The 14,289-nt window shown below is 51.2% G+C and overlaps 1 protein-coding gene across 2 annotated transcripts in view; it reads left to right on the top strand.

Annotated features, from left to right (window-relative positions):
- The window catches only part of ARID3A (AT-rich interaction domain 3A), a 38,301-nt gene extending 24,296 nt beyond the window's left edge, over positions 1-14,005 (top strand). For both annotated transcript variants that reach the window (XM_016214854.2, XM_087816584.1), the window contains exons 4-9: positions 1,317-1,389; positions 5,275-5,458; positions 5,815-6,062; positions 8,209-8,505; positions 9,478-9,576; positions 10,466-14,005. In XM_016214854.2, coding sequence (XP_016070340.1) covers positions 1,317-1,389; positions 5,275-5,458; positions 5,815-6,062; positions 8,209-8,505; positions 9,478-9,576; positions 10,466-10,641 — 1,077 coding nt within the window. In that variant the 3' untranslated portion in view covers positions 10,642-14,005. The remainder of the gene's footprint in view (positions 1-1,316; positions 1,390-5,274; positions 5,459-5,814; positions 6,063-8,208; positions 8,506-9,477; positions 9,577-10,465) is intronic.
- The last annotated feature ends 284 nt before the right edge of the window (positions 14,006-14,289 follow it).

The following is a 14,289-nucleotide window of genomic DNA, read 5'->3' on the forward strand; positions in this document are numbered from 1 at the left end:
GCCCCAGGATGTCCCTGCCCCAGGAGCTGGGTGTTGGGGCATTCTTGGACCTTAATGATGAGTTATTCCAGCCCAGCTAGGGCTAACTGGTGGTTTCAAGGTCCCCCACGGTCCTGATCCCTCCGAGTCCAGGCAGCCACAGGGCTGTATTTCCTGGAGCTTAATTTTTGCTGGTCCCACTCCTCAGCCAATTGCCGCCGCCCTGCCCCCACCCACCTCGCCCTCTATCTCTGCTTTCTCCCCTGGTACCTGGAAGGTAATGATCATGGGGCTGGAGGACCCCCTGCCTCCCAAGCCCCAGATGGAGGCTCTTTCCCCTCCAGTGACTGGCGAACCCAGGCAGCCAGTGCCCAGGACCAAGTCTGGGCTGAGAGTCCTCAACAGTCCAGGGCTGCAGTCTCCCACCTTCCTCTCTATGCCTCACAGTGTGCATATGACTCACTGGACAGGGTTGGGATGCATCATGATGGCAATGACCTGGGTGGGTACTATTTGTCTGGGATGAATTGTGTCCCCCCAAATGATGTGTTTAAGCCCTGGCTGGGTAGGTCAGTTGGTTGGAGCGTCATCCCAATACACCAAGGTTGCGGGTTTGATCTCCCATCAGGGTACGTATAAGAAGCAACCAATGAATGCATAAATCAGTGGAACAACAAATCAGTGTTTCTCTCTCTCTCTCTCTCTGTGTATCTTTCTATGTGTCTCTTTCTTCCTCTCTCTCTCAAATGTATTTTTTAAAAAGTGATGTGTTTATGACCCAACTCCTAGTCCTCGTGAACAGGACCTTATTTGGAAATTGGGTATTTGCAAATGTCATTAGTTAAGCATTGAGATTAGATGAGGTGGCCCTAAATCCATTGTTAGGTGTCCTGTAAGAAGAGGGGAATTTGGACACAGAGGAGAGCCACATGACAGCAGAGGCAGAGACTGGAGTATATGGCCACAAGTCCAAGGACTCCTGGAGCTCTCTCCTGGAAGAGGCAGGAGGAACCCTCCCTGGAGCCTCAGGAGGGAGCTTGGCCCTGCCACACCTTGATCTCAGGCTTCTGGCCCCAGAACTGTAGGAGGATAAATGTCTAGCTTGAAGCCATCCTGGGAGACTCATCCAGATGTCTCTGTCCTCTCTGAGAGTGGGGCTAATTGTCTGCTTGGTGGGGCCTTGGGAGATGCTTGGACTCGGGGGCGGTGCTGGGGCTGGGACCCCCCAGTGCCTGTCCCTGCTGGCAGCTCCTCGGTTGGCCCTCCTTCCAATGGAGACATGGTTCCTGTGCCCAAGCTCTGGCATCAATTAACCAGTCCCCTCCCTGCCCTCACAGCTCTACGAACTGGACGGGGACCCCAAGAGGAAGGAGTTCCTGGATGACTTGTTTAGCTTCATGCAGAAGCGAGGTGAGGCCTGCTTGCTGGGAAGTAGTGGGAAATGGTTACAAGGAAGGGGGAACCCTGTCCGCTGCAGCCTGGAGCAGGTGTGTCAGAGTGGCACTGAGTTTCCTGTGGCTGGAGGCATCCAAGAGGTGTCTGAGGGGGAGACATGGCTGTGCCACGAGGGGTCTGAGGGAAGAGGCACCATCCTGCCATGGGTGTCTGAGGGAGGAGGCACAGCTCAGCCCTGCAAGTCTGATAGGGGAGGCACAGCTATGAGAGTCTAAGGGGAAAGTCCTTGCTGAGGGAAGGAGGTGTTGTCTCAGAGCACCACCCAGAACTGACAGTCCAAGCTTTCTCCCCTGCTGCTGGGATACAAGATACGATGGGGTCCTAGCTTCCCGGATCCTCCTCAGTAGGGTGGGGCTGGCCTCTGTTTAAAGAGTGGGGTTGGATTCACAGTTGGGCAAGTGGGCACTGGGGCAACAGGATGGAAGCTTCCCACGCAGGCTTCAAGCTTTTGTGGCTTAGAGTGCCCACTAGTGCCACAGCCCCTCCCGTGCTCCTATAGGAGCCTTAGTTCCCCTATCTGTAAGATGGGCCACAAACAGTCCCAGCTGTTGGCAATGCCCAAACATAGTGTTGAACTGCGTTTATTGAGCACCAACAGTATACTGTGCCACTGCAGCCCATCCCTTCATTTCCTCCTGGTCTGGGGTGAGATAGATGCCCCACCAGACACAGCCCCACCAGGAAGTGCCTGGGCCTTGGGAACAGTGACGTGAGGAGTGAGAACTGGTCTGAGTGAGTGTCTGGGTGGGGAAACTGAGACCCAGACAATGGAGGTGGGGTGATCCAGGCTCAAATGGGACAAGGGGCAGCCAAGGGGTCCCCAGAGGTCTCCTGCCCAGGGGCCTCACTTCTTAGCTTGGAGCTGCCATATGGAAGGAGACACCAGGTTTGTTCTAGGAATCCCTGCTACACAGTGAGGCTCATTTCTCTGTCCCCTGGACAGCCCCTTTGAAGGATTATTATGATTCTGCTGTTCAGAGAAGGAAACTGAGGCCCAGAGAGGGCACATGGCCTTTGAGCCACAGAGACAGGAAGGGGTGGGGCCAGTGGGGCTGCAGGTCCACTCAGGCCATTGTAGGGGCCTGGCCCCTGTTGCTTTGTTCTGGGCCTCTGCCTGCCCCTCCCTCACCAGTAGCTTCTGTAAACATAGGCCTAGACAGGCCCAGAAGGGAAGGAGATGGAAGGGAAGGGGGCTGCAGCCTCTGAGTTAACCTCTCCTTTGCCGGGATGGAAGAATTCAGACCCAACCCTGGGGTAGGGGCCCCTCTCATGTTATCGAGTTATCGTTCAGCCCAGCCCCAGCCAGGGCTGCTATCCCCTGTGTGGTCAGAGAGATCCCCCCTGCTCTCTTTATCAGCCTGTCCATACTTGCCTGAGCCCCCCTTCCACCCCCTTGCCATGGGGCTCAGAGCTTCCAGGCCTGGAGCCCATCCATTTTACCTAAGACCAGCCACTTGGTGTCCTAGAGGCACTTAGGAGGTACTGTGAGCTGCCGCTGCATGTGAGTGAGGCTGGGGACCCAAGATGTATCAGTCCAGCCCCTTGCCAAACAGGGCTATGAGGGTCTGTGTCCAGCCCTGCCTCCTTCACCAAGATAGGGACTCCTGGAGGGCAGGAGGCAACAAACTTTTATGCATTTCTCAAAACCCAGCTCTAAGGTCTTCTCTTCCCTGCCATCATCTTGGAACCTCCTCCTCTGTAATTGGGAGTCTTTGGGGCTGAGAATCTGTCAGACCCCCTTCACCCTGGACACCCATGTCCTGTATCTCACAAGCTTCTTCCCCTTCACTCCAGACAGAGGGTCACAAAGTGAGAGGCTGCACACCACCCTCCTGCTGTTTCCCCGATGACCTCTCCACCCTTTCTTATCGCCCCCACAGCCCTCGCTGCCCACCATCAATGCCTCTCTGTGCTCTCCCAGGCCCCCTCCTTAAATAAACATCCATCCAGGCCCTGCTTGCCTGCCTCTGGCAGAGCCAGTAGGATCTGATTCCTTAATTCCACCCCCCAGGCAGAGCCTAAGTTTGTGTCCAGGCAGAACGGCACTGTGACCAGTGCTGTGACTGCATCTGCTGACTGGGTGTACTGACATTGGTGTTGCTTTTTCTCTCCCTCTTGACCTGAAAATGAAATTGGGATGGGGGTGGTCTGAGGTCCATTTTCCTGTCCCCACTCCAGTTGGTTCTTGATTCATTGGGGATTTTGCAGTGTGAGAAGGGCCGGAAAGCAGTGAAAAGGTGGCGGGAAATGGTTCTGGAATGTCCAGAGGTGGAGGGCGTCGTCCAGTCCCCTGGGCCAGGCAAGCTGGCCCCTCACTTGGACCTTCCTCCATTGGGTCACTTCCTGCAGCTTCCCTTTGCCCATCTCTAAAGGGGGGTAAGCATGACCCTTGGGCTGAGATACAGCTTGTTAGCCTTCACTGTTTATTGAACACTTGCTGTATGCCAGGCTGGGCACTGAGGATCGCATGTGAGCAGGACAGGGCAAGGGGATGCATAGAAAGGTATACCTAGGATTCCACTGCCAGGGAGAGAGATTTGCAGGGGGCCTTCTCTACCCTTGGCCAGGAAGGTGCCAGACAGGCCAAGCTGAGATCTGAAGGCTCTGAGGCTGGGGGATTCTGGGTGAGAGGGGGTATGGTGTGGAGGGTCAGATGGGCACAAGAGGGGAGCAGGCCTATCTGCAAGGGGCATTCCTTCCCTCATTGAGCTAGCCCACAGCCCTTTCTCCCTGGGCTGGTTTACCACCCTGTCTCTGTGGGCTGGCCAACCAACTAGACCTCCTTGGACTAGCTCACCCCCCTCCCCCCCCCCCCCGCTGCCCCAGGCTAGCTTACTACACTATCCCTGGGCTAGCCTACTACCTTCCCCTACCTGGGTTGCCCCACCTCCCTATCTCCTTGGGCTAGCCCACCACCGTGTCTCCCTGGCCTAACCTACCACCCTGCCTCCCTAGGTTAGCCCACCAACTTCCTTTCCCTGGGCTGGTCCACTATCCTGTTTCCCTGGGCTAGCCCACTGCCCCACTCTCTAAGCTGCCAAGTGGATTAACCAAGCTCTCCCTGACTACCCCCCCCCCCCCACACACACACACTACAAACACTCCCAGACTGGGAGGAAGCAGGCCTCTGGGAACTCAGGCACAGTTGTTTTGGCAGCTGTTGTGGTTGGTGATGGGAACAGGAATAACAAAGGCCGCATTTCTCATGCTCCTCCCCCAGGTCGGCCCCAACATCTCCCTCTATATCCTTCTCCCTTCAGTTGAGTTCAGCAATGAGCCAGGTCACTGATAAAGAAATGGAGGCAGGCCTTGGCCAGTGTGGATCAGTCAGTTGGGTGTCATCCCATGTACTGAAAAGTTGCTGGTTCAGTTCCTGGTCAGGGCACATGCCCGGGTTGCAGGCTTGATCACCGATAGGGGGCATGCAGGAGGCAGCCGATCGATGTGTCTTGCTCTCACAGTGATATTTCTTTCTCTCTCTCCCTGTCTCCCTTAATCAATAAAAAAATCTTTGAAAAGAAACTGAGGCAGAGCTTTTACCTCAGTGTTGTCTGGAGCAGGGGGTGGGTCTCACCTGGGGTGATCCTGTCCCCAGGAAACACTGGGCAATGTCAGGGACATCTGTGGTTGTCATGACTGGCATCGAGTAGGTGGGCATCAGGGATGCTGCCCAGTATCCCACAATGCCCAGGATGCCCCCAATGACCCACCCTGATGTCCACATAGCTGGGGGGGACCCTGCTCTGAAACTGTGTTTTAACCACAAACTTGGCATCTGCTGCATGTGGGGCCATGACCCTGGCAACAGTACCCTCCTCCCCCACACTTCCCTTCCCTCAGGGACGCCTGTGAACCGGATCCCCATCATGGCCAAGCAGGTGCTTGACCTGTTCATGCTGTATGTGCTGGTAACGGAGAAGGGCGGCCTGGTGGAGGTCATCAATAAGAAGCTGTGGCGTGAGATCACCAAGGGCCTCAACCTGCCTACGTCTATTACCAGTGCTGCCTTCACCCTGCGGACCCAGTGAGTGCTGTGAATGCAAAGGGCCTGGGACAGGAAGGACCACAGAGGCACTGGGCCACATGAGGAGTCTGAATCCTGAGAACCTTGGGGTGGGGCTTTAAGGAAGGTTCTGGCTCTGCGGTTAGTGGAATTCAGTATTAAAAGATTAATAGGAAGTAGTCATGGGGACAAGTATTGAGACTGGGAACAGCATAAGCAAAAACCTGGCTCTGAGCATTGCCCAGTGATTCTCTGGCAGTGATGTGTGATGGAAGTGGGGAGGTGGTGCCACAGTAGGATTTGCTTTATGCCAAGGGCAGCAGGGAGTCATGGGAGGTGTCCCAGGTGCCACCCTGTCCCTTCTCCCCTTCCCACAGGTACATGAAGTACCTGTACCCCTACGAGTGTGAGAAACGTGGCCTCAGCAACCCCAATGAGCTCCAGGCAGCCATTGACAGCAACCGGCGGGAGGGCCGGCGCCAGAGCTTTGGGAGCTCCCTCTTTGCCTACTCACCAGGTGGTGCCCACAGCATGCTTTCCTCACCCAAGCTGCCAGTGTCCTCCCTGGGCCTGGCCACCAGCACCAACGGCAGCTCCATCACCCCAGCCCCCAAGATCAAGAAAGGTAAAGGGCCACATGAGCCTAGGGACTGATCCTAGCTCAGGCTGTATGGCCTTGTGGGGTTGGTACCTTTCCCCCTCTCTGGGTAAACAGGTTGATAAACCCCAAAGATGTCATGGAAGAGGGCAGCAAATCTGGCAATGCTGTGCTCATGGCAAACATTATTAAACCACCACCATTTTTCAAACCCCATGCCCACAGCAGGCAAACATTACTGGTCAATCCATTTTTCCCATCCTGAGCCCATGGCAGACATTACTAATTAATCACTGTTTTTCTGATCCACAGGAGGCAGACATTGTTAATTGAGCATGCATTTCTTGTAGCACTGGCCCAGCCTTCTTCCTGTGGCTGACACTGTTCATCACCATAGTTTTTTCCAATACCTTGCCCATGACAGACATTATTAGTTGATAACTATATTCTTTTCCCTTCGAGCTTTAGAATTTTTCTCAACACTCTGACCCAGCAGACACCATTGAGAGTATAGTGTGGGTCTATCAAATTCACCCTTTAACCATGGTAGGTGCCCCTGGGTGGCTCAGTGTCCCTTTCTGACCCCAGTTTCCTTATGAGTGAAGTGGAGACAATTATCCCCTATTTGTAGAGTTGTTGGGGGCCTTCAGTGTATAAAATGCTCAACATGTAACAGGCCCAGGTTTGCAGATGCCTGACAGACAACCCCCCATTCCTAGACCCCACCTGTGGCAGACATCACCAGTCAATCACAGCCTTCTCTCCCCGCTGAGCCTGGAATTCTTCCTAATACAGAGCACCAATAGCACATGTGGCAGTGTGGCCTCGAGCCCGCCAGTTCACATGTCTGGGTTCCCATTTCTCATCTACCATACGGGCTATGACTCCCTACTTCCTGGAAGTGGCCTGAGGATCTGAGGTGAACCCCACCAGGCCCTGAAAAATTAGATCTTGCTAATATTAGTCATTCAATCTTCTGTGGGCCTTGGTGTACCTTCCTGGCTTTGGGGAGTTTTAGCTACACCCGTTAATGGTTATTAAGCATCCACATGGGCCAGGCCTCATGCTGGAGCTGGGGAAGATGGTAGCAGGTAAGATAAAGGGGTCCGACCTAGGGGAGTCATAAGAGAGCCTGGAAACAACAGGCAGCAGGCTACAGTAACGGGAAAGCTGGTTGAGGCATTTGAGTGAGACCAAAAGAAGGAGGGCACTACAAAAACTCTAGGGTAGAGGGCCCCAGTAACTGCAAAGGCTGGAATGGGGATGCAGCATGTAGGGGCAACACCTGGCAACCAGAGATTGACACTGGAGAAAGGGTCAGGGGAAGAAGAGACAGTGGGTCCCAGTGGAACCAGTGGGTGGGAATGACGGGGACATTTGTTTTAAGCACAGAAGAGGTGAATGGTTAGGAGCTGGGTCTGGAGTTGGACTGCCTGGGTTCGAATCCCAGCTCAGCCTCTCTCTAGCTCTGTGGACTTGAGGAAGTTATACATTCTCTTTGAGCCTCAGTTTTCTCATCTGGAGATAAGAGTAGACTTGTTGTTGATGAAATGGTCCTTTGAGATGGTTCATATTTGAGATAGAAGTTCTTTAGACATGTTCTGAGCCCTTATTGTTATGACTAGTGTTATATATAATATAGTATATGCTATTATAGCACCTATGTAATAGTGATGCAAAATACTACTGTAATACTAGTATATAACTAGTAGTGTTATCAGCAGTATTACCAGTATAATGGCATCTACTGTCAGCCTGCTTTAGGAAGGGTTTTATAGCACTTGTGTCTATTCAAAAACCTAGCTACTTCCCAGGCCTGTGGGTGGCTCAGTTGGTTAGAGCCTCATCCTGTACACGAAAAAGTGGGAGTTCAGTTCCCGGTCAGGGCATATACCTGGGTTGCGGGTCTATCCCCAGTTTGGAAGTATACGGAAGGCAACCAATCAATGTTTCTCTCTCACATCAATTTTTCTCTCTCCCTTCCTCTCTGTAAGCATGTCCTAGTGTGAGGATTAAATAAATAAAAATTTTAAAAACCCCAGCTACTTTCCTGGAGAGGGAATGAGCACCCTATCAGTGGAGGTATTCAAGAGAGTGCTCATTTCTGCGTGGGTGGAAGGCTAGGCCAGGCCACTTCCTGTCCCAGCACCAACTCCTCTTCTCTCCTGTCTAGAGGAGGATTCAGCCATCCCCATCACAGTCCCTGGCCGCCTGCCAGTCTCCCTGGCAGGCCACCCTGTGGTGGCAGCCCAGGCAGTAGCAGTGCAAGCGGCAGCAGCCCAGGCAGCCGTGGCGGCACAGGCAGCTGCCCTGGAGCAGCTTCGGGAGAAGCTGGAGTCTGGGGAGCCTCCGGAAAAGAAGATGGCCCTGGTGGCGGATGAGCAGCAACGGCTCATGCAGCGAGCGCTACAGCAGAACTTCCTTGCTATGACAGCCCAGCTGCCCATGAGCATTCGTATCAACAGCCAAGGTATCAATTCAGTACCTAGACCCTCCATGCTTTCTGCATGTGTAACAAAATGAGGGTCTTGGAGCCAACCTATGTAAAAAGTGCCTATAAATCAACAAGAAAAAATGGCAAACAAATCAATAGAAAAAATGCGCAGTTGTGACTAGTAAATTCCTGTTCAACCCTACTGGTGTGGCTCAGTTGGTTAGATGTTTGGTCAGGGGTGCGTATGGAGGAAACCAATTGATGTTTCTCTCCCTCTCCTTTCCTCTCTAAAAATCAATAAAAACATATCCTTGTGTGAAGATTGGAAAAAGAAAAAGAAGAGCTGTTCAACTCCATCTAGATGGGGATCTGCATGTTAACAAGGAGATACCATTTTTCACCCATCAGAGTTTGATAATATCAAATGTTGGTCAGGATGTGGGAGAATGGGTCTTGCTGGTGGGAGTGTAAATAGGTGACAATTTGGCAGTCTTTTAAAAATAGAAAATGTGACTCAGTGATCTACTTGGTATCTACAGCAGAACTAGTGCAAGTGTTCAAGGAAACACAGGTGTCTTCCACTCTCCGAAAGTAGGGAATTCCTATGAAGCCTTTCAAAGTGGTATAATGTGAATTTTCAAAAAGCAGAAGATACCTGTATAGACAAGTTTGCTCATTGCAGTCATTTGCATGATGTTGTAACAGTGAGGCCTTGAAGCGATGTGTGTGTCCATCAGTAAGGAATGAATGAGTCACGTCTGGAAAACTTTGTTAAAAAGAATGACATGATTTGGGTGTGCGACACTGCTTAAGACTTACAATCATGATGAAAGCAAATGTTGGACAAACATATTCTTATTCGATATTTATTATGTCCCGTATGCAGTGGTGGCAGATACAGTACACAGCTTTGTGAAGTTTAAAGTCTAGTGGGGACAACAGACGTGAAGCAGATCATTGCACAGATGGGTTTGTGATTCCAAATGGTGGCTTTTCTTCTTCCCACAGCCTCTGAGAGCCGCCAGGACTCAGCTGCAAACTTGACCAGCACCAATGGCAGCAATAGTATTAGCATGTCAGTGGAGATTAACGGGATTATGTATACAGGTAACACCTTAATAACTTCATTCCCCAAGTTAATTTAGGAGTCCCAGGTAACCCCCAGGTCTGGCCTGCATGAGCCCAGCCATTAGAGTGAACAAAGTTCTTCCTTCCTTTGGAGACTTGAGTATATAATCAATATAGTATAATTAGCACAGTGCTCAGCACATAGTAAGTACTTGACACGGTTCTCAGCACGTAGAAAGTACTTAGTACAGTTCTCAGCATGTAGTAAGTACTTAGCATGGTGCTTAGCACATAGTACGTGCTCAAATATACAGTTGACCCTTGAACAACAAGGGTTTGGGCTGCGTGGATCCACTTATACATGCATTTTTTTCAATAAATACTGAAAATGTATTTTCCTGATGATTTTCTTAATAACATTTTCTTTTCTCTAGCTTACTTTATTATAAGAATTCAGTATATAATACATATAACATACAAAATATGTGTTCATTGACTTTCTGTTAACAGTAAGGCTTCTGGTCAACAATAGGCTATTAGTGGTTAAGTTTTGGGGCGTCAAAAGTTACATTTGGATATTCAACTGTGCAAGGGGTTACTACCTCTCTAACACCTGTGTTGTTCAAGGGTGAACTGTACAAACGATGTTTCAAAATTCCTTGTAAAAAAATGTAGTCAGGCCAGTTGCTCATTAGGCCACCAGGTGGTGCTGGGGACACAGAACAGCTGGGTTGCTGTACAAAGACACCCCCCCCCCCCCCCCCACACACACACACCAGAAAGCAGAGACTAGGATGAGGTGGTAGGTGTCCTAGCGGGTCCCTGGGTAGACTTGGCAAGGGGTCAGTGCTGGGGGGGGCCCCTTGCACCTGTCACATAATCTTTTTTAACTCTCCATGACATGTCTCTCCTCCTGTCCTTGCATTAGGAGTGCTGTTTGCTCAGCCACCAGCCCCCACACCACCCTCAGCTCCCAGCAAAGGCGGTGGTGGCAGCAGCCGGGGAGGAAACAGTGGGACCAGCAGCAGCGTGGGCAGCCAGGCCGGGCCAGCGGGGTTATCTGCACCCCCTACGTCTTCTACCTCAAATAATTCATTGCCTTAACCCAACCACTCCCCACCTGCCACCCCCCACCCCAGGAGCTGGTCAGACTGGGCAGGGTGTTGAAAGGTGGGCCAAGCAGGGCCAGGGTGGTGGAAGATACGGGTGGGGAGGGGAGATATCCACAAAGGAGCCACAGCTAACACCAAAAATAGAAGAAAAATATATATACATATATATAAAGAAACTTTAATAAAACAGGGGAAAACCAAGGAACACTTGAATTACTCAGGTTTCAGACATTCAGAGAAATGAATTGTGAGAATAGCTAAGGAAATCAGGAAAGAGAGCGGCAAATATTTCCCAGGGCTTTCCTGCAGCCCTGATGGACTGATTTGGACTGGTGTCTGGTGTCTGTTTTGGACCAGTTGCAATGTAAGGCCAGATCCTGTTTACCTCATATATCCCTGCACTGTGTGTTTTCATTTTTGTCTGTTTTTTTACTTTTTTTTTTCCTGTTCATCACCCACTCACCCACTCACCACATCCAGCTCCTTGTTTTGAATGAAACCCCTGAGCCAAGATCAGTTGACTTTTTTTCTTATTGCTTTTGGGAACTTTTTATTATTTTATTTTTTTAAAAGAAATAGTGATATTCAAGTTCTATAGGGTTTTTAAGAGGTTTGGGGGGTTTTGTTTTGTAAATATTCTATTTTATTCTTGGGGGAGGAATCAAACCTTAGGAAAAGGATATATATCTCTATATATTTGTGTTCATTCAGGGAAACTGGACTTAAAAAAAGCAAAAAAGAAAAAAAACTAATATCCTTTAAATTTTTCCCATGACTGATTTGGGTTCCTCTCTGCATTTCCTGTGGTACAGTAGGCACCTGGCAAGCACAGGATACTGTATCCCTGGGTTAGAGCCAAAAAAGGTGACAAACTCAGGTGCTGAGGGCTGGGCTGGGGTGGGGGTCCATGCAGGGGCAGGCTGAGGGGGAACAGGGAACGTGAATGCTCAATGCTTTTTCTCACTGTGCCATGCTGTGCTCTCTGTCAGGGATCTGGAAGTCTTAACTAGAAACAAGTGCTGGAAAAAGGGCCAGAGTCTGGGTGGGGGTGTGATGTTATAGCCCCCAGGCTCCTGTCTCAGGGATGAATATGGCCTGGGGACTCTCTTCCTGAAAGGGTTACTTTTGAAGACTTACTGATATTTGGGGACTGAGGTGAGCTGGGTTTAGCTCTGAATGAGGTTTTGGGGCCATGTCATCTTGAACACTCTACCCCTTCTCATCTCCTTCACTTTGTCCCTTGGTTCTCTCTTGGCCCCTTGCAAGGCCACATCTCCTGCTATAACTTAAGGAACTAAATAGAGGCCCATAAGGAGGCTGCACCATTTCCTCCATGACCCCTTACCCCAGGTTAGAAGGCGGGCATCAGTGGGACAGCTGGAAGGGGAATCTATTTCAGTGGCTGGTGATGGTCTTCACCATGAGGTAGCACCCTCTGTCCAAAGGCCCAGGCAGGGTTGGGGACTTTCTTGGCCACCCTGCCCTTGCTAGGTCCCTGGGGACCAGGTGGTGCTGGTTGTGAATGTGCCTCTTACACTTGAGTGCTCTTTCCTTTCACACATTGAGTTTGCCTGGAAGCTCTAATTAGGCCCAGGGAGCCTGGCCTAATGAGGCCAAGATTGGCAGTACCCCACCTGGTAGCCTCCCAGACCCCAGACCCAGTGATCCCTTACTCAGGGTCATCTTGTTGCCTTGGAGACCTTGGAGGGGGGAGCATCCTAATTCCCCCCACATACCCAGTCTGAGTTTGCTTGGGTGTAGTGCTGTGGTGTCTTTGGGGAGAACCCCTTTCTTTGGTCTATCTCAGGATTGAGGACACCCTCCAACTCCCAGGATGGGGGTGGCTGTGGGCATCTGGGGTTTCCTCTCTGTTTTTCCTTATGGAAGATTCTCCTCCCCAATTCTCACTGCAGCAGCACAATCACTGTGGGAGGAGGATCTTTTTGCCCAAGAGCAGTGAACTGGATGCTCCTCCCCTGACCTGACTCCGTGGAGCCACGTGGGGCCCACATAGGGGTGTCTGCTGCCTGGTTATTTCTACCTCAGGTCTGACTCTTGATGCCAAAATCCCCGCCCAGCTTGCCCTCCTTGACTGGCTCAGGGCTTCAACAGGTACCAGTGCCTGTCCCCTCCCACCTGCACCTTGGGTGTGTCCACCTGAGAGCCTGCCCCTGGGTGCTTTCTTTGGTCGTGTGTGTGTGTGTGTGTGTGTGTGTGTGTGTGTGTGTGTGTGTGTCCCTCCCTCTCTCTCCCCCTTCCTCCCCCCCCATGTCTGCATGTGTCGGGGACCTGGGCATCATGTCTTGTGGGTGATAATGGCCCCCAGATCTAACTCAGGGCATGCCTACTGTTCAGGGTGATTGTAGGGGGCTGGGGTGGGGTGGGGTGTGGGCAGGGAGACAGCCCTGGGAGAGCAGTGGGCAGGTGGAGGAGTGGAAAAGTGAGAGGGAGCTCCAGGCTGGGGCCCAGCTGTCTGCCTTGAGTCCCCATTTACCCTCTGCCACTCTCAGCTCAGGGCAACCTGCGGTAGGTGGGGATTCTGGGATGCAGCTTAGCACCCCCTTATGCAAACTGGGTAGGGACAGGGCAGCCATCTCTGTCAGTGGCTTGCTTGTACACTGTGCATTCTGGAATGGATAGGGCTTAGCTGCACAGAGTGGGCAGGGACCCCCAAACTCAGGGTCATGAGGGGCTTGGGCTTCCCCTGCTCTAGAGATGTTTGTTACAGGCTGCTTCTAGAATCTTCCTTGTGACCCTTAAACTGGCCACACGGCTGTGTAGCTGTCGGGAAAGGGCCAGAGCAGAGGTGTTGGGGCAGCTGAGTTAGTTTTTAATAGTTGTGCATTTGTACAGTCACTTTTTTTGCTTTTATGATTTTTGCCCACTTCTATCATTTTTTTCTTGCCTTTAATTTTGCTTTTGCATTGTTTTCTTGGCAAACACAAATGAATTCAGTCTTTCATTCCTGACATGTGAAATTTCAGTTTCTCTGGGGTTTGTCCAGTGGCGTGGGGACCACGCCTGAACTCAGGTTAAAGAAAAAAACTTTTTTAAAAGTTATAACTACTCTACCTCTGGCCGGGCCTCGCCTGTCAGTCACCCTGGCCGGCGGGGCAGCCGGTAAGGATTTCAGTTGTGCAGAACATTCAGGTATTGGGAGGGTGGGGGTGGCAAAAGACCAAAAAAAGGGGGGGGAGGTGTGATTTTGAAATTTAAAAGAACACTGAAAGTTTACATTTTATAACATTATTATGCAGATTGTATTTAAATTTCAGAAATATTTAAGACAATTGTAACCCTGTAAAGCTGATGAGATATTAAAACAAGACAAAACACTTCTGACTTTTAACAGAAAACGTGTCTGGTTATTTCCTGGGCATCATTGCATCCTGTATGGCTCCAGGTAGCAGAAAGCACGGGCTAATGCAGGGGTCCTCCAGTGGAGACTGTGCCCCCAGGGGACACTGGGCGATGTCTGGGGACATCTATGGTTGTCACGACTGAGGGTGCTCCTGTCATCAAATGGGTGAGGCCAGGGATGCTGTTCAACACCCCAGAGAGACCAGGATGGCTCTACCCAAGAGTGACCTGGCCCCTGTATCAGCAGTTAGGTATCAGCAGTTTGGAGAGGGAGACCCTG

The sequence above is a fragment of the Miniopterus natalensis genome, chromosome 4 (genome assembly GCF_054644295.1).
Source record: "Miniopterus natalensis isolate mMinNat1 chromosome 4, mMinNat1.hap1, whole genome shotgun sequence".
Lineage (NCBI taxonomy): Eukaryota > Metazoa > Chordata > Mammalia > Chiroptera > Miniopteridae > Miniopterus > Miniopterus natalensis.